The sequence below is a fragment of the Schistocerca gregaria genome, chromosome 4, assembly GCF_023897955.1.
Source record: "Schistocerca gregaria isolate iqSchGreg1 chromosome 4, iqSchGreg1.2, whole genome shotgun sequence".
NCBI classification, from domain to species: domain Eukaryota; kingdom Metazoa; phylum Arthropoda; class Insecta; order Orthoptera; family Acrididae; genus Schistocerca; species Schistocerca gregaria.
In genome coordinates, this window is record NC_064923.1 from 560,474,630 (window position 1) to 560,494,617 (window position 19,988).

Consider the following 19,988-nt stretch of genomic DNA (forward strand, 5'->3'; position numbering starts at 1 on the left):
CACCAATTTTATGGAAGCAATCATGAGCAGAGACTGCAAATACAAGAAAGCTGAAAACCAGTAACTCTCCCATCTGTGAGCTCATGGTCTTTATATTAACAGTTATATGGATGGCAAACGAAAAGAAAAGTAACCCGTTACACCGATTTTAAAACAATCTGTTAACAATTTTTCCCTGTCTGATACAAATACAAAACTTATAGTACATTTTATAGCGTAGTTAACATACTTACAAAATATAAATAAAGTAATACTGCAACACTGTCACTGAGTAAGTAATACACTGAATGTCATGCATATCATCTCGTTTTCTGAACTCTGCTCTGAAAGGCTAACTACAACCAGTCCATCTCAAAACAGCTTCCATGACAGGAACATACACCTATTTCACGCACTAAATTTTTAAGTTTACGACAACAGAACTGCAATGTTACTTCTAACAAGAACAATAAAACACTCGCAGCGAACATGTAAAAATAATTTCTTAGACTTTACATGGATAGCACGCACGAACCATCAATATACGAAACACATCGCGGAGTTTTACACATTGTATTCATTTAAAAATAAACAAATAAAACATTATAATGTTAAATGATACATAATATAAGTTTATCGCTATAATATAAGGGTCGTATTTTCTCCCCCGAGGTCTTTTAGTGAGGGATTCGATATTAGCCTTACATTAAAGAAAACTTGGGTTTTATAGATAAAATATGAAAAGATATTTTAAAAACGAACGTACCACAGTGATATCCTGTCTTTAGGGTATTCTAACCTCTCTAGGAGTGTCAGAAAGTAAGGCAATGTATGAGCTTTATTTCGAACTAGAATTGCGATGACAACCGTAGGATCTCTCAAACTTTGAGGATCGGTAAGTTCTTCTGCTCTAATGAATGCAAAAATAATAAGTATTGCACTGTAGAAACCAAAACTGAAACTGACGGGGCAATGCATTCCCACGTTATGCCTTCTGCTTCCCATATTCTGTGTAGTTACTGTGTACACCGATTTGTTTATGTTTCGAATTCAAAAGTCCCCCTGACGTCTACGATAATGCCACCTGTTGGCAGGTAGAGAAATCAATTTGCAAACCACACCAAGGGGTAATATGTCGACATTTCATCGATAGTACTGTTGTCGATTTTTCGAGATACAGCATAATATCGACTATACATCAAATTAAACTAGTATCGAAAAGTAAATTTCCATCAGTAGTATCACAGTCCAATATAATTATTAACTGTGGTGATACACAGAAATCACTTTAACTTTGGCGTACTCCAGGAGCAACTTGTACTTGATTGTAACTGCACTAATTAATAAACTGTCAATTATTTGTATACTTTTATATTCATATTCTGCAAACTGCATGGCAGAGCGGTAATTCCCATTCCACCATCCATTTATTAGTGCTATTTCCCGTTCCATTCACTTATTCAGCGTGATAAGAATGATTGCTTAAACGCCTAGGTGCGCGCTGTAGTTACTGTAATCTCGTCCTCGCAATCCAAATCCATGTCTGCCATTGGTTCACCCGCGAAAGTGTTCGTTTCATGTCATATATTTACAGTCACTTAGTCTTGTACAAAAAGGTGTGCATTATTCAGGAACACACATTTTGAATAACTTGCCAGCAGCCTTAAAAAGCTTAACAACCAATGAAATTCAGTTTAAGAGAAGCGTAAAGGATTTATTGGTGGCCAACTCCTTCTAATCCATTGATGAATTTCTCAGTAGAACCAACTGATTCATGTGTGTATATGTAAGTACAATATAACTTCTGCCCAACTTCAGTGCAGTATTGTGTTCATTGTAAATAAGTATTATAGTAGTCGTATTACACCTTTATTACCTTATAAATAAATAAATAAAACTTTTTTATTTTAAATTCAGTGCATCAGTATTTGTAAAATGATTCTTTCATATAGTGTTTATTAAAAATGACGATCATTCCACTTGGAACCTGTGGAATGGTATATTAGCTTATTTGTTTGAGTTGTAAATATTTCTCATGTATTGTTGTTTTTCTGAAACGTTCTATATCCTGGAGGACCTCTTCACTACGGATCAACTGGAATGAAAGTAAATCTAATCTAATCTAATCTACAAATTGTTCCACATAGGAAGTTGACCGATTTCAACTGTGTGTCTTTAATATCGTAATTATAGGCTCCTATGCTTTTTTTCTTTTTTTGGCCTGGAGCAACTTTGACATTTCCGAATATTTAAAGCATATTGCTGACCTTTGCATCATTTTCACATCTTATCGAGATTTGAATGAACGTTTGTGCAGATTTTTTCAGACGCGACGTCATTACAGATAAATGCATCAGCAAAAACTGACACGACTAGACAGTGATTAATGTACAACATGAATAGCAACGGTCCTATAAACTTTTCCTGCAGCATATCCGATATTACTTCTATATATTTTGATGACTCTCCATCCAATATAACGTGCTGTGTCCTCCCAACCAAGTTATCCTCAATTTAATCATTAATTTCGCGTACTTGCTTATAATAAGTGTATGTGAGGTTTCCCGCGTCCGTCGGCTGTCGTAATTTAATATATTATTATTGTTATTAATATCTTTTGATTGTTGCCGACTTACGTGGTGGGCCTTAATAAAAATGATATTTCATTCAATTTTGATTTACGGTTAAATGCTTTTGTGAAGTTCTCCTTTTTAACAATATTAATCTTAAATTATTTGTTACGTTAATGAATGTTAGACTCGCTGAATCTTAAAACATGAGCGTACTAGTTGAACATTGGAATAAACTTTTCATATTAGTTTCCTCGGCTAGTCAGTTCACTTTAAAGCAAGAAATCTTTAGTTATTAATTACAATTGAGGCCCACACACGCGCGAAAGTATTTTTTCTTATCTCCGTTAACCATTGTATTGTAGTCGGAGTCCTGGCTCTGGCTCTCGGCTATGGTACTGAAAATAAGAATCTTAAAGCTACGTATTTTCTGCAACGTCGGGCGGCTGTGGAGAAAAATGAATATTATGTGAATAGCGGGCGAGTTTTTCGCTTCCGCTAAATTTTTATAAGTTAATATCGCCATGTAATGGCGTCGTTGGCTGCATCGCCCGCTGCGATTGTTCAACTGTAAATTTCTTGAATGCAGGTTAATTCAAGGAAGGCGGACATGAAATCGGGATCACCTCTTACAAATTAAAAGTGCACAATAAGATTAAATCAATATATTATCTGCTTAACTCATACAAAAATGCTTACATTTGCCAGCACTCGCAAGATGTTCGTCTACACACTACCAAGACCAGAGAAGAAGTGAAGACTAAAAAACTGACAAAAGAGTGTACCTTGTCATCTCTTTAGATCATTTTGTTATATTTCTTTGCCCTCGAAACTTACACATAGAAATCATTATTTTACGGCTACATGATAAAAATATATTATTCAATTTTTAAATGTCTCTTCTTTATAAATACTGTTTTTTTAAAGTCTTTTCGTAATATAGCACTGGGGACGCTACATTGCCCCCGGAAATGTTTATGTCATAAAAATGTTCGTGGTTTCTGACATAAAAATTTCCTATTTCATGCCTACAGTGTCCACTCGCAGGTTTTTCTTTCACAGTCTTCATACGTCACATCGTATGTTTAAATCGTTGTAATTACTGAGGTTTGTTGCACACAATGTGTAATACAGATGAAGTTATTTACATAACAATGTAATACACAATTGGTTACGAATATAGTCATGTACAAATCAAAAGGACGTAAAATACAGTTAGTTTCGTTTTGGCTGCTTGTTTTTAGGGTTGCAACTTTTGCAGTGTTCAAAGGTATACAATCACGAGCTAGTCCGTAATTCTTCAAGTCCCACGGGTGTCAACTGTTCGCTCCCCATTCGGCGCGGCCGTAGGGAAACCACGGGGAAAACCTCGGCGGAGCGACAGACTAACTGCTTTCGTTACTTTCACTTAATTGTTTCTGGGATGTCATTGGAGTACAGGACGTGCATACATTACAAATAATGTTTTGTTGCACTATGCAAAGGAATGAGATCATTATAACAACTGATTGCCGTGTCGTTGATGCTCTACGCCGCGACGTTTTGCTTGCGACGGCGCCGGTTCGTGTGTTCGGTGCTCGGCGTTCGTGGCGGCTGCGGAGAGGTCAACGCCCGCTCGACGCCAGCGGAACGTCAGAATCAGCTGATCGGCTTCACGGTTGGCGATGCGCTTCTGTCTCGCCTGGGCGTGGCGGAGTGGGATGATATTCGCCCCCCACGCTTGTTGGCAGGAGTCAGCTCTGCTACGCATCTCCGACGTAGCACATGAAACATACACACAACCAACGTAATATCTGTTTTCCGCTGCAGATGGTTACGCTAGTGCGAAACAAGTATTTATTAGCGCGGCAGTTGTTAAGTTTTCGCCAGTTTCCGTGTCTTGCTGAATACATGACATGGATCTTCTCCCGTGAATGAAGTTTTGATGCGCCACTGTTTCCATTACACGTCAGTTTTTGTCTCGACAAAATTATTTATGTTTTCGCCGCACTCGCACGCACTGGTGAGTGTCCCAACACGAGCTTAGCACAAACATTCGCCGTTTCTGCGGTCGCTGTTTTGCAACAGTCCACGCATCGCATTCCAATCTCGCATTGTTGTACTCACTGAAATTACAGTCTGTCTCAAAAATATTGACTGTGGGTTCACTTCACGTTAACGATTCACATTTATAAGTAAATTCACAGTTTTTCGTGCGCAATATTAGCGTTTGGCGTCTTCACCGCTGTTGAACGTTCAATACTAGCACTTCACTGTCCGTATCACAGTTTCACCTTCACAGTTTTTCACACTGTTTAAAGTAACTGTTTCGATTAGTTCACAAACACTAATGTATTTCATTCAGCCTGAACTGGATTTTGGGCTCGTGCTGGATTTTACCAGTCTCTCGCACTAATTATCTCTTTTCATTTTCCACTTAGAGTCATACTTGCCTTCAGATTTTTTGACTATACAATTGTATTTTCGTCTCATCTGAGGTAAGTCCCCATGCCATGTCTGCCCACTCATTGCGTACTTGCCCTCCAGAGCCAGGCTCGACTTCACAAAACTTTGCCTCTCGCATTATTGTACATATTTTATAATCTAGGCCTAGCGTGCAAGTTCCTAGATTAGTGTTAGATTTGTGACTTTTGGTTACACGATAAATTCGTGCAAATCTCTGCCTTAGCAGACGGCAATATAGTTTAACAGTGCTTAGAGGCAGTCGCGTTTACTGATTTGCTTTGTACCTTGTCCACAACACACGAGGTACCTTGGGTGAGGTACACCTTGCACTCATGTTGTTTAGTAAATTATGATTGAGCATATTTCAAGATCGATATAGACATAAATACATGGAACAACATATACACTATCATATTGAATTTCATAAGTTTCATTACTACTACAATTCAAAAATATTCATGACACACTAATGAAAAATTCTTTCATCATTACATGCTGTTGAATTTTTTAAAAATGAAATATTTTTTAAAGCATTTTTAAACATAAAATTTGTAAAACATTCTTAAATCTACGTTCATTTTTTTTCTCTTCAAAATGCAATTGCTTAAAAATACTGTTATTCCTTAACATCTACAAGACTGAATCCCACCAATTTTGTGTTCCTCATCGTCTTTACCTGTTACACTAAAATCTGAACGTTTACACACAGAAAAAATACACTAAACTTAACCTACCATTCACATATGTAAAAGTTGCTCTACTGAACCAACGTTTTTAAGTCTTTGTAAGTATTTTTCTTGTTTCCTTCGTGATTGCCTCCTTCCTTGACCACGGGATGATGTAGTTTGCGTGACATAAAGTATCGTGAGGATCACTTCGATATTATAGGTGTAGCCCTCGATAACACCAGTTTTTTCCGAAAACACACTCCCATAATCTGCAAGTAGCTGAGTCAATTCGTTTTGTTGTGCTTCAGTCAAATGTTCTGACTCCCTGACTTTCATGGCTATCAGTTTCCCTTTTTCCTCTTTGTCTTCAGTAATAAATTCTTGTCTTGTACTTAAGTCAGAATATAAATTCATTACCTGTATTCCTTCAAATCTAGACTGAAAGCTCCGGCAATATTTACCGTGTACTTCCCGTGTCCTCAACAATGGCAAAATTACACGTCTACCCTCGTTCATAAGGCTTACTTCCCCGCACAAGAGGTCGATTTTTGCGTCCCTATGGCGTAAAAATTCCATCCCCAGGATGCAAGCAACACCTAATCCTTTAACTACTAGGAACGAGCTTATCATTACTTCATTTCCTACCGTGAACTCGACTTGCACCTAGTGCTTTATATGAGATTGTACGCCTATTGCACTTGTTACACGACAATTCTTCACTGGCAATACGGGTATTCTATTATTTTGACTCAAGTACTTGTAAAAATTTGCACTCATGACATTCGTTGACGCACCGGTATCAACTATTATCTGTATTGGTGCTCCGTACATATCTACTTGCAATATAGTCTGCACAACACTTTTGTCGGTTCGGTTACATTTCTGCGGTATGTCTACAAGTCCCTTTTCTATTTTTATTCCCTCATTGTATCTCAGCATACAAAGTTTATGGCTGTCATCCGTGAATGTGCCCTCACTACACCATCCTGCAGCCAACAACGGAGAGCGTATTGTGGCTGTCTTTAGTTTAACGGATGAGCATTAGTGGATTGACAGTTGTCTGTCACTTCCACTAACCTCACATTATGGTTCTGGTTGTTGTTGGGGTTGGCCGCCCTGCCTCTCCGATGGCGCATTTTGATACTGTGTATAGCCGTGGTTTTGCGGTGGTCGGTTGTAACTTCTTGACATGTTGTATGATGGACTTGGGTTGGCGTTCCTTTGTGGCGCTGTGTTTTGTTGCCACTGTGCTGTCGGTTCATTACTACCGCGCCACTGGTTTCGGTTGTTCCGCCATTGCGGATTGCCGTTGCCATTATATCCATTAGTCATGCGTCCATCATGATGTCTCTTTCGATTTTGACGATTATAACCGTTGCCGTTATAACCATTGCCATTGTTTGTGCCTCGATTCTGTTGTCGGTGCTCTTGCCTATTCCCGTTACCATTTGGTACTAAGTTACTACCGTTACTGTGGTTGCCATTGTAATCGGCTTTTTGTTGATTTCAGCCTGCATGGTTCCACTTGTTTTCGGTTTTCATATCTTCGGTCAGTAAGTCAACAGAAGCCACTATTTCCATGAATTGTTCTATATCGTATTCCGGCACATTGATGAAATATCTTTTACTTTCATTGGGCAACTTCATTTTTATTAATCTGATTATGTCACGATCGGACATTGGCTCGTTCCAGTGCCTGGTTTTATTTATATACTTTTCAAAATATTTTCGTAACGTTCCCATCTTAGGATTGTACATTTCTGTACTGTATAACTCCTTTCGTACTCTTTCATAGACGCTAAAAATAGGACCAGCATTTTTGCAAGAAAGCACCTTCAAACTGTTGCATCGTTAGACATTTTTCGGACACGTCGCTGGCCCACAGTGCCGCGTCACCTTGAATAAAGTAGACTACGAACTGTATTCTTTGTCTTTCCGTCCATGTCCTGGGAAACACATTCCTGAAGCTCTTAATAAATACAACAGGGTGGACATTTCGTTTTTCGCTATTGAAGGGTTGGAATGTCCTGTGTTTTATTACATTGTCCTCTTTTTTGCACATATGATTTCTACATTCTGGGACATTCATTACTTCATGATGTGCGCTGCACGGTATCGCATGTTGTTTGTGCTCATAATTCACATTAGGTTGCGGTTGCGCAATCGCACCCTGCATACAGTCTGCGTTATTATAGTAATCAGTACGCGGAGTTGGATTCATTATCTGTCCGCCACTGTTTACATTGCTTTCCAATACAGACAGCCTCCGCGTGACCTGTTGCCAATTTGGCAACTCCTCTGTCACACGGGATTTGATCTGTGTTAATTCGGCATGTAGTGCGGCAGCGCTAGCGTCAATATTTACACTCGCGGCCGCAGTCGCTTGTTCTACAGCTGTTTTTACGTCGCTTTCAATCTTTGCAGATATCTCGCGATCCTTTACTTCTAGCCATTCATTGAATTCTTTGTCAGCTTTTTGAGCTTGCACTTCCAAATATGTATCAATACTTTACGTGCGTCTATCTGTACATTATCCACGCGGTTGGTTAAAGTTTGGTCATTGTCTTCAAGCCCAGCCTGCGATATCTGTAGTTTGTGCATCTCGCCGGCTAAGCTTTGCACAAGATCGGGTATTTCTTTGCACGCGTCCCGCATCTCGGCAAGTTCGCTTTGTATATGATCTAGTTTCGCTTCACTGCGCTCACTGAGCTTTTGCGTAAATTGTTTCCCTTGGTCATGTAGCATTTGCGTTAATTTTTTCTCCTGCTCATATAGCAACTGAGCCAGTTTTTCGTCTCTCTGTTGCCCTTGCTCATGGAGCATCTGAGCAAATTTCTGATCTCTGTCCCTATCTCTTTCTTCTAACCTGGGCAGAAATTCTGCAGATGTCACAAAGAAAAACAAACCATCGAAAAGAGTAACATGGGGCATTTCACAGACTTAACAATCCTCCATCAAAACATGCAATCAATAAAAAATAAAATACAAGCATTAGAAGTTGAGCTCCAATCTTTGAACTGCACAGTAGTTTGTATTACTGAGCACTGGTGTAGAGACACAGAAATCCAACATGTAGTATTATCATTGTATGAAAGGGCAAACTCTTACTGCACAACTACTTCAAGGGGTGGAGGATCATGCATTTATATCAGAAAAGGAACACAGTTCAAATCTAGACATGACCTCAGTACAGTAAGTGAAGACAAACACATTGAAATATCAGCTATTGAATTATCAGGGCTCGATATCACCAAGAAATTAATCATTTTGTGTGTGTATAGATCTCCCAGTGGTAGTGTGGACACTTTTTTCAATAAATTAACAGAAGTTCTAGATAAAGTCTCAAGTACAAAGGTCAACATAATTCTGTGTGGGGACATAAACATGAACACTAATATCATAAATGAATCCAGCAGCACCTTCATAAATATCCTTCAAAGTTTTGGCATGTCACTATTGGTCAATAGTGCAACAAGGGTTACTACAATGACTGCATCAGTAATTGACCATGTGGCCACAAATATAGACAGGGAAAAATGTGATGTAGCTGTAAAAGATCTCGGACTATCAGACCATCTCTGTCAAATAACAACAGTAAAATCAGACATCGAACCATTCCCTAAACTACAAGCCTATAAACGACATCTATCAGAAATCAAAATAAAAGATTTTTCAAAAGAACTAGAAAAACAAAGCTGGGATGAAGTGTATAAGGAAACCAATGTGAATATGAAATTCTCCAAATTCTCCACATTGTTTAAATTGAACTTTGAAACAGCATTTCCAAAAGTATGCATGACTGTATCAACATCTCACAAAAACAGATGGATAACAGCAGGTATTAAGAAGTCCTCCCAAACACTTAAACACCTCAGTTCCATGAAAAAGATTCACAATGATCCAGAATTCTTAAATTTCTATCATAGATACAAAAAGATTTATAGGAAGGTGCTGATTGCTGCAAAAAAGTCATTTAATGACAAAATAATATATAATGCAGAGAATAAAAGCAAAGCAGTCTGGGATGTTATAAAAAAGGAAATGGGGAGAGGCAAACAAACGCAGAATAACATACTGCTAAGGGAGGGGGATAAGGTAATAAATGATCCACAACACTTAGCAAACTATGTAAACGAGCATTTTTCAAGTATTGCAGAGAAGTTACAGCAAAAATTCCCCAAAACAAATATAACACCTGCAAAAATTGTTGCACTAGATACAATGATGTTACTTCCAACCACAGAGAATGAAGTCAATAAAACTGTTCAAAAGCTAAAAAATAAAAAGTCAGAAGGCTTAGATGATGTACCAATGTGTGTACTGAAACAATGCATAGGGATTATACAAGGCCCATTAACAAATATAATAAATGAATCCTTCACATCAGGGACATTTCCAGAGCAGCTAAAACAGGGAAGAGTTGTACCTTTGCTTAAGAAAGGTAATGCAGAAGACATAGAAAATTACCGGCTCCTTTCCCTGCTGTCAGCATTCTCAAAAATAATAGAAGCAATTATGAAAGACAAATTAATGAATTATCTGAATAAATACAATCTTTTAAGCAAATCACAGTTTGGTTTTCGAAGTTGCAAAAATACGGAGTCAGCCATAGTAGAATTCACAAAAGTTGTACTTAATGCTCTTGATAAAGATGAGTGTGTCACAGGCATATTTTTGGATCTTTCTAAGGCTTTTGATACAGTCGACCACAAGATTCTATTAAATAAATTAGAAGCATTAGGAATAAGAGGGGTAGCTAATGACTGGTTTCGATCATACCTAACAGATAGGGTACAAAGAGTAGAGATAACACATACTTCAAATAGATCTAAACATTTAGTAAAATACTTATCAGAACCAAAACATATTAATATAGGGGTTCCACAAGGTAGCATATTAGGACCAATACTATTCCTGATATACATCAATGACTTTCCCAGTAGTGTTACTCATGGTGAGAAAATTCTCTTCGCTGATGACAGCAATATTATAGTCACTGAGAGAACAAGAGAACTCCTTACCGAGAAAGCAAATGAAACTCTCAAGGAAGTTTACGATTGGTCAATAAGCAACAAATTGACATTAAACATAAAGAAAACTAATGCCATGAACTTCAGTTTGAAGAGGAAAAATGACAATGTTAAATTAAATGTAGATGGCACCTCTATAGACTGTGTAACAAATGCAAAATTTCTAGGAATGAATATTGACTCTCAGCTGAAGTGGTGCGAACACACAAAGGTACTTGCAAACAGAATGTCATCAGCATGTTATGCCCTTAGAATTCTATCATCTGTGTGTAACATGCAGTGTCTTTTAGTTACATATTATTCATATGTACACTCAATTCTTAGCTATGGCATTCTTTTTTGGGGAACAAATCCACAAAATATGAACACAATTTTCAAACTCCAGAAAAGAGCCATAAGAATAATAACCAGAAATAGTAGTCGAGCTCATTGTAAAGATCTGTTCAAAACACTGGGAATTTTAACTGCTCCATGTGAACACATTTACCAGTCAGTTGTACACATCAAAAGTAACATTGGCAATTACTGCACACACAGCTCTGTCCATGACCATGCAACAAGAGATAGACTCAACCTACATTTACCAAGAAAAAATAAACATAAAACTCAAAACAGCATTTTCTACCAAGGAATAAAACTGTACAATAAATTACCAAAAGAGATTAAAGAAATTTCAAAAATACACTTATTTAAGAAGGCAGCTAAAAAGTACCTGTTATGCAATACATTTTACACATTGAAGGATTACTTAGATAAAGCAGAGTAGGGGTTTGATAAAAAATGTTATACAAACAAATAATAATAATAATGATGATTATAAAACATCCAATATTCCACATAACACCTTCACTTTATTATTTTTCTTCTTTTTTCCTTTCTAGAGACACTCTCCCCTCAAGCTATGCATAGCACAATACTAACACCTCTTCCTCTTTCTGAGCTCAACATCTCACTCATTATGAAGGGATGCTGACTCAGTTTTTCAGGATAGCAAATGGGAACTTGCAGTACAGAAAATGGCCCAAGGATCACCTGTGTGTGTGTGTGTGTGTGTGTGTGTGTGTGTGTGTGTGTGTGTGTGTATGTAGTGAGTGAAGTGTTATGAAACAATGTGTGTATAGTGTGTGCAGTGACTGATAGTGAAATATGAGTGAATAGTGTGGCATTACATTATTTAATGAGTTATTTGTAAATAAATTATTGTATACCAGGAGTAAAATCTAATGATTGTCTCTAACTAGAAGTCTGTAAATATATGTGTATACGAATTAGCTTATTGTAAATTGATCTAAGCTTGTAAATACTTTGACATGTCCTATATCCTTGTAAAAAGAGATCTAAGGATGAATAAAACTACTACTACTACTACTAAATGGGTCTGCAATCGGTGAGCATACTGGTGCTCCGCTTAATCTAGCACTCGACTGGCCGCCCCCCCTCCCCCCGAGCCCCCCCCCCCCCCCCCCCCCCGCCCCTGCCCAGGCAGTGGAGTTGTTGTTACTCTATTCCCATTCTGCTATGGAGCGTCATTCACCGTCCACCGTCCACAAGAGCATACAAGTTGAACATTGGAATAAACTTTTCATATTAGTTTCCTCGGCTACTCAGTTCACTTTAAAGCAATAAATCTTTAATTATTAATTACAATTGAGGCCCACAAAAGCGCGAGAGTATTTTTTCTTATCTCCGTTAACCATTGTATTGTAGTCGGTGTCCTGGCTCTGGCTCTCGGCTATGGTACTGAAAATAAGAATCTTAAAGCTACTTATTTTCTGCAACGTCGGGCGGCTGTGGAGAAAAATGAATATTATGTTAATAGCGGGCGAGTTTTTCGCTTCCGCTAAATTTTTATAAGTTAATATCGCCATGTAATGGCGTCGTTGGCTGCATCGCCCGCTGCGATTGTTCAACTGTAAATTTCTTGAATGCAGGTTAATTCAAGGAAGGCGGACATGAAATCGGGATCACCTCTTACAAATTAAAAGTGCACAATAAGATTAAATCAATATATTATCTGCTTAACTCATACAAATATGCTTACATTTGTCAGCACTCGCAAGATGTCCGTCTACACACTACCAAGACCAGAGATGAAGTGAAGACTAAAAAATTGACAAAAGAGCGTACCTTGTCGTCTCTTTAGATCATTTTCTTATATTTCTTTGCCCTCAAAATTTACACATAGAAATCATTATTTTACGGTTACATGATAAAAATATATTATTAAATTTTTAAATGTCCCTTCTTTATAAATACGGTTTTTTAAAGTCTTTTCGTAATATAGCACTGGGGACGCTATAGGTTCACAGTCAAATTAATTCGTTCAAAGACTTCCATTGATCCCAACTGTTTCTTGTGACACTTTCCAGTTTCCAGAATGTTATAGAGACTGATCAACATAGAGTCAATAAGTATTGAAATATTCATAAATTGTTGAATAATAATGAGTATTATGAAATTACTCGGCTTATCATCGGTGTAGTAGTGTCGCCTTACTTCAAGACGACAATGTTACCTGACGGATCGGTAGAGAATATTCAATTAGTGAAATTCACCGAAAAACTGCTCAGATAAGTTTCGCTTCACTGGCATGCCTTTTCTGTCGTAAACTTCTTTATAAATAGTTTTGGACCACAAGATATCGTTATGTGAAGTCGCCTATGTAATTGAGATATAAGTGAATCTGTAATCTCATTGTAAGTGAGTAGATGTAGCAGGTCTCTAGTTGTGAATGAGACAATGCGGCTTTTGTATACTATACTGTTCAGTCTTTCAGCATACTTCGGACGGTCATTTCAAGGTTAGAACATGTGCACATTGTTATTACCTTTTTAGGATTAGGGAGGACAGAAAGACACCACGTTTTACGAGAGGTTAAGAGTGAAACAAATCTCCACTTTAGGAAAGAAACCAAATAACATAATCTTAGCATATTCCATCAGCAGAAACAACTGTTGGTTACGAATTTTCAGCAATCGGCAGAAATCTTATTTCCGCCAAATTTTAACTCACTCAGTGGAGAATGTCAGCTATCTTTACTGCATCAAAATATTTGACAACCAAAAAACAATATAAATAAAGTAATTATCAGCATTTATGAACTACAGTCATCAAACTCAGCTAGCATAAACGGCCTCTCCGAAAATCTTGTGACCACTGGTATACAGGGCAATTAAAAAAAAGGAACAGATTTCAAACATTTATTATTCCCAAACTACAAAACGTTCCTGAAAAGAGAAAAGTTCAATTTTTTTTTCTCCAATGTGAGCACCATGTGTTACAAGACAAATTTCAAAACAGTGGCTCGTTTCCAGCCACATACGAAGCAGCTGGTCACTTGTTACCGAATTCACAGCTTCAACACTGCAATGTCACATACTTTCAAGAGTGTCAGGCGTAGGAGGGATAGAAAAGTGGTCTTTTATGTGCCCCACAGATAAAAGTCATAAGGGGTGAGTTTTGAGACCTGGGAGAAACAGAAGATGAACTTCATTGCCGGTGACCTCAAAGTTCTCCAGCCTTAACACCTTTTGACTTTCATCTGTGGAGTTAGGTAAAAGACTGTGTTTGTATCCCCCACATGCTAGACACTCTTGAAAGTCTGTGAGATCGCATTGTTGAAGCTGTGAATTCGATAACGAAAGACGAGCTGCTTCGTGTGTGTCAGGAAATGAGCTACCGTTTTGATATGTGTCATGTAATACATGCTGCTCACATTCAATTGACAGAAATTTGAATTTTTCTGTTTCCAGGAACGTTGTAATTGTGTTTCTATCTTTTGTAGTTTGGAAGCATTAAGTGTTTGAAATCTGCCACTTCTTTTTTAATAGCTCTGTCTATGTGTTAATTGGTAGAAGATTTAGGTTAGCATCTAACTTCTGTAGAGCAGACATGGAGAAAGGAGGAGTTGCCACATTCATCAAGAACTGTTATTAATTTAAGAACATAGACATTCATAAATTTTGCCTAGAGCAGCACAAGGAAACGTATGCAACAGAAGTAGAATTTCATAATAAGTGATTAATGATAGTAAGTGTATACTGAGAACCTGCAGGTAATTTTAATCTGTTCATAAATCGCCTTTAATCTTATTAGCCTACTTAAAACCAAAAAACAAGGAAATAGTGCTTGCTGGTGACTTTAAAGTCAGTTTCCTTAAGAACTCTCACAGTGAGAATCTATTAGAGTCAGTGCTACTACCATTCAACTTAATTCCTACCATTGATAATATCTTTATATACAGGTCTAATGAACAAAATTATATTATAAAATCAACAGTCAATGGTTACTCAGACCATGACATGTAGTTCTTTTCGTTAAATGTTAATGCTGACTGTGCATAATGTATATTAAATCTGAATCCAAGAGGCTGGTAAACAAAAAATTGATTATTCTAGGACACTCCTCACAGACATGAACTGGAGTGATGTATACAGCACTAATGTCATGAATGAAAAATGTAACATCCTAAATAATAAGTGCTTATCTTCTTTGGACACTGTTTTTCCCCAAAACTAACGCAAATTAGACCAAAGGCTACAAGAAACTATGGATAATAAAAGGAATAAAAGTTTCTTGTAAAACAAAAACAGCTCTGATGTTGATGCTATAGCACATTACAAGACATACTACAAAATATTAAAGGTAGTAAGAGGGATTCCAAAGCAAATACACTACAAGAAAAAGATAATCACATCACATAACAAAATAAAGACAATTTGGGATATAGTAAAGGAAAGGACTGCTAGAAACAGACTTAAAGAGGAGCAAACAGCATTAAGAATAAATGATACATTGGTAACAGATGTTTGCACTGTTGCAAAACCTTTTAACAAACATGTCATAGCTGTTACTGAAAAGGTGGTGTTGTCAGGTTCAGTAGATGTGGGCATAGAGTACCTCAAACCAGAAAATACACAGAAATTCATTAATATGAATGTGACCCTCACTACCCTAGTAAAAGTAGTGCCCATCATAAAATCTCTAAACTAATAAAATCTAGTGGTTATGATAAAATGTACAAAGTTAATTAAATAAGTGCTTCTAAGTTTCATAACATATTAAGGTATCCATGTAACCAGTTGTATAACAGTGGAACATTTACTGAATGGTTGAAATATGCTGAAGTTAAGCCTTTGTCTGAGAAAGGAGGTAAGGAATTACTGTCAAATTTTCGTTCAGTTTTGCCAGCCTCCTCAAAAATTTTAGAAAAGGTAATAAATGGTCAGCTTCTTAACCACTTGACAACAAATAATACATTGTTCAAGTCTCATTAGTATTTCTAAAGGGTTCTGATATTGAGAACGCTATCTATACAAACAGGGAATAGTTACTTAATTCATTAGACAATAAATTATGGCTACTGGTATATTTTGTGATCTGTCAAAGGCATCTGACCGTAAATCATAACATTCTTTTAATTAAATTAGAATATTAAATTGTAACAGGAAATGCTGCAGAATGGTTCAATGCCTGTATCTCTGATGAGAAACATAGGGCGTTATTAAGAAAGAGACATAAATTAAGCTATGGCATTCCACATGGTTCTCTCTTACAGCTCTTGCTTTTCCTTGTGTATATCAATGACCTTTCATCAGTAACATTACCAGATCCCAAGTTTTTTTTATGTAGGTGATGCATACATTGTAATAAATAGCATAATCTTAGAAAGATCAGTTAATTAAAATTTCATGGACATTAATAAATAGTTGCTAACCAGTTGTCTATCACTAAACTTTCAAAAAACACACTACATGCAATTCAGAACTTGTGAGAGGTTTCCCACCAGTATAGGTCAAAAATATGACAAACAGACAGAAGTAGTGGACAAAGTGAAATTCTTGGGATAGTAGCTTGATAAGACACTTACGGAACAAAAATTTATGCTCACCTACTTAAAAATGTGTTTGTCCGTCTCTGGAATGCAATTCAGTAGTGATTTTGCATGACACGTATTCGACAGGTACTTGATAGGTTTCCAGCGGTTTATGGTATCAGCTGCCTACGAACAGCTCACACACTTCCCATAGTTTATGGGTGGTTGGATTGTGGGCGCGGACCTGGCGCCCAGTAGCGTCTCAGTTGGGTTTCATTGGATTCAGATAAACCAAATTTGATGCCCAAGACATCAACGTGAGTTCTTTTATCATGCTCCTCAAACCATTGGCCTTGTGACACTGACACTCATCCTGCTGGAAGATGCCATCACTGTTGAGGAAGACATCAAGCATAATTGATTGCAGGTGTTCCCTAGTAATGTTCATGTAGACCATAGCTGTCAAGGCGTCTTTGATTACTACCTCACATCCCATGGAAGCACAGGTGAATGTTCCCCATAACATATACTGCTCCCACCAGCCTGCATCCATGGCACACCGCATGTTTTGAGCAGTCGTTCACCTGAATGACGGCGTATCTGGACACAACCATCGACGTGGCTTAACATCTGTTGTGGATCACCATGTTCAACACTGTGTGCTGAACGAAGTGCACCAAAAAACTTGTGCCTGTGCGAGCACAGTACTCTGTCATCAGATCACCTGCTATCGTGCTTTAAAGAGAGCGCAAGCCTCGTTTCCCTATGTTTTGTGATGAGGTATGGACTTCCAATTTCTTGTCGCCTTCTCATGGTTTCAGCATTCTTCAATAACTTTCCACTGATGCTCGCGACAGTAGCGCGCGAACAGTCGACGCGCTTCGCCGTTTTCGAGATGTTCCCCCCAGGCAGTGGGTCACAACAATCTGGCTTTTGTCAAAGTCGCCTCAGTTGGCGTATTTACTCATTTTCGCCACTTATCATCGCTGGGATGACTACACATTTGTCTCTGCTACTCTCATATACTTCTCTTATCGCGTCACATGCCCTCAGCGCCGCCGGGCAGCATACAACTTCGCGGTGGGCAGTGGTCATAATGTATCGGCTCATCAATGTAAATTGAGCTCGGAGGAGCACACCACAGAACTGCTCATCAAGCCAAGCTAAAGTTTTCCAGGTACAAAAAGTGTAATAAGAGTTTTTTTTGTGGTATGAACTCAAGAACAACCTCCAGAAGCCTGTTTAGAGAACGCTTCCCATTACGTTTACTCCTTAATTAAATTTGTAATTAAAAATACATCTCGTGTTTTAACCAACAGCACATTTCATGGAATCAACACTAGAATTAAGAATAATCTTTACAAAGACTTAATGTCACTTACTTTGGTCCAAAAATAATTTTCCAATTCCCATGAAACTACTAATAAAGTTCAGTTTAAGATAAGTCTAAAGGATTTATGAATAGCCAACTCCTTCTACTTCAGTGATGAATTTCTTAGTAGACACAACTGATGTGTGTGTGTGTGTGTTTCACTAATAATCCATACCAATATTAGAAATACAAAAGTAATTCTGTCTGTTATGCACTCGTATGACTAAATCCCTGAAATGATTTTAGTAAAATTTGGAATGGAGGTGCCTTTAATACCGAGGAGGAACATAGGCTACTGTAGAAAGTATGTATTGCAACACATTTACTGATTTGAAGACTACACCAGTTACTCATTGAAAAAGCTATTTACTCTTTGATTTAGAAATTGGTTATATTCGTGAAAATGCTTTTATTGATTGACATCTTATACATAATACGGATTCAACATCATGAATACAATTTTTATACAATCCTCTGTGTGTACAAACCATACTTCAATATTAATAACAGTCTCAAGCTGATAACATTTTAGCCACTGAGCGTCATGCTTTCTTATAACTTCTTCTTAAAATTCTAATTTGTGTGAATATTTCTTGGTCATGCAGTCAGCGTTCCTCCTTCATGATGGTGGGTTCAGTTTCCGCCTCTGTCGGTTTGTTTTTTCTTTTCGCATCTGAATGTGTGCATTGTCCTCATCATCATTTTATCACTATCGATGTACAAGTCACAAGTGGTGTCAAATAAAAAGACTTGCACCAACCTCCTGAACATCCCAACTAGTGCCTCCCAGACAATAAAACCATATGCACATTTCGTTTCATTTTACTGATATGCGAGCCCAGCCATGGGTAATAGCTGGAACACAAAGCTTATACGATCCTCAATGTGTTACATCTGTGCCAATCCATATTCCCATACTAGTATTGTATACACGAAAATAACTCTACCTGTTATGTTTTTATGGCTAAACTGCTGAACCGATATGCATGAAATTTAGCGTGATATAGCTTGAACTATGATGAAGAAGATAGGCTACTTTACAAGTGTGTAGTACAAGATATTTATTGATTTGAAGAATATTGCGAAAATTAAGGAAAATTATCTGCTCTTCGAAAAAGCTATTTACTCTTCCACTTTTGAACTTTAGTACATTAGTGAAAATGCTTTTATTGGTTTGTGTGTTCCACATAATATGATTCAATGCAATCATTACAACGCTTATTCAATTCTTAACCTATTAATAATTGCGAAAGTAACTTTCTCTGTTACATTTTCACGACTCTACTGCTGAACCGATTCTCTTGGTATTTGGTGTGGAGTTCCCTTGAGCCCTGAGGAACACCATAGGCTGGCGTAGCTGGAGAGTTTTTGGATGGAAATATAAGAATAAAATCAGACGATAAGCCTGGGAACCGTATACCTGCCTGAGAACCATATTACTGCAAGCCTCGCTAGCACATAATTCTAAGAGAGCTCAAGCTCTGGAAGTTACTCAGACTTAAAAAGAAAAATAAAAAATAAAAAATAAAATAAAAAACTCAGAGTAAGCTCTTGCCCGCTGGAACTTGGATGCACAACATATGGTGGTCTTAAGACTTACAAAGACATTATAACAGTCATAAGCCCATCGTATTTTAGACACTGAAGGTCAAACGTCTCTTACAGCTTCCAGACGCTTGAAGAATGACAACGACAGTGTCCTTTAAAGGGTGTACGACAAACAGAGAGCTGTTCCTTTACATGTAGAGAGTGGGAGGGTTTTAGTGAGACTGCATTTAATTATGATCCATTAACTGACTATGTTAACATAAATTAGTCTGATAAGTGAACGAAGCAGTGGGTAACAGTATAAAATAATGTGAATATTAGTACAATCTGATTTCTACATAAATTCAGTTCAGTAATGAAACCATTGTAAATAAGTGTTATAGAGTGATTTTTCTATTCAGCGTTTATTATTTCACAAATGAAAATATGTTGAAAAATATTTTGACTCATTCCACATACACAACGATAACTTCACTTGGGACCTGTGGAAGGTACATTGTCATATTCCTATTTGTTTTTCATCGTAAATATTCAATGTGTATTCTTATTCTTCTGACATGG

At 37.4% G+C, this 19,988-nt stretch overlaps 1 protein-coding gene across 1 annotated transcript in view; it reads right to left on the minus strand.

The window, feature by feature from the left end:
- LOC126266731 (glycosyltransferase 25 family member-like) overlaps positions 1–1,113 on the minus strand; it is a 62,957-nt gene extending 61,844 nt beyond the window's left edge. Inside the window, exon 1 of the mRNA XM_049971216.1 lies at positions 746–1,113. Within this exon, the coding sequence (XP_049827173.1) occupies positions 746–984 (239 nt within the window). The 5' untranslated portion in view covers positions 985–1,113. The remainder of the gene's footprint in view (positions 1–745) is intronic.
- Positions 1,114–19,988: the final 18,875 nt, after the last annotated feature.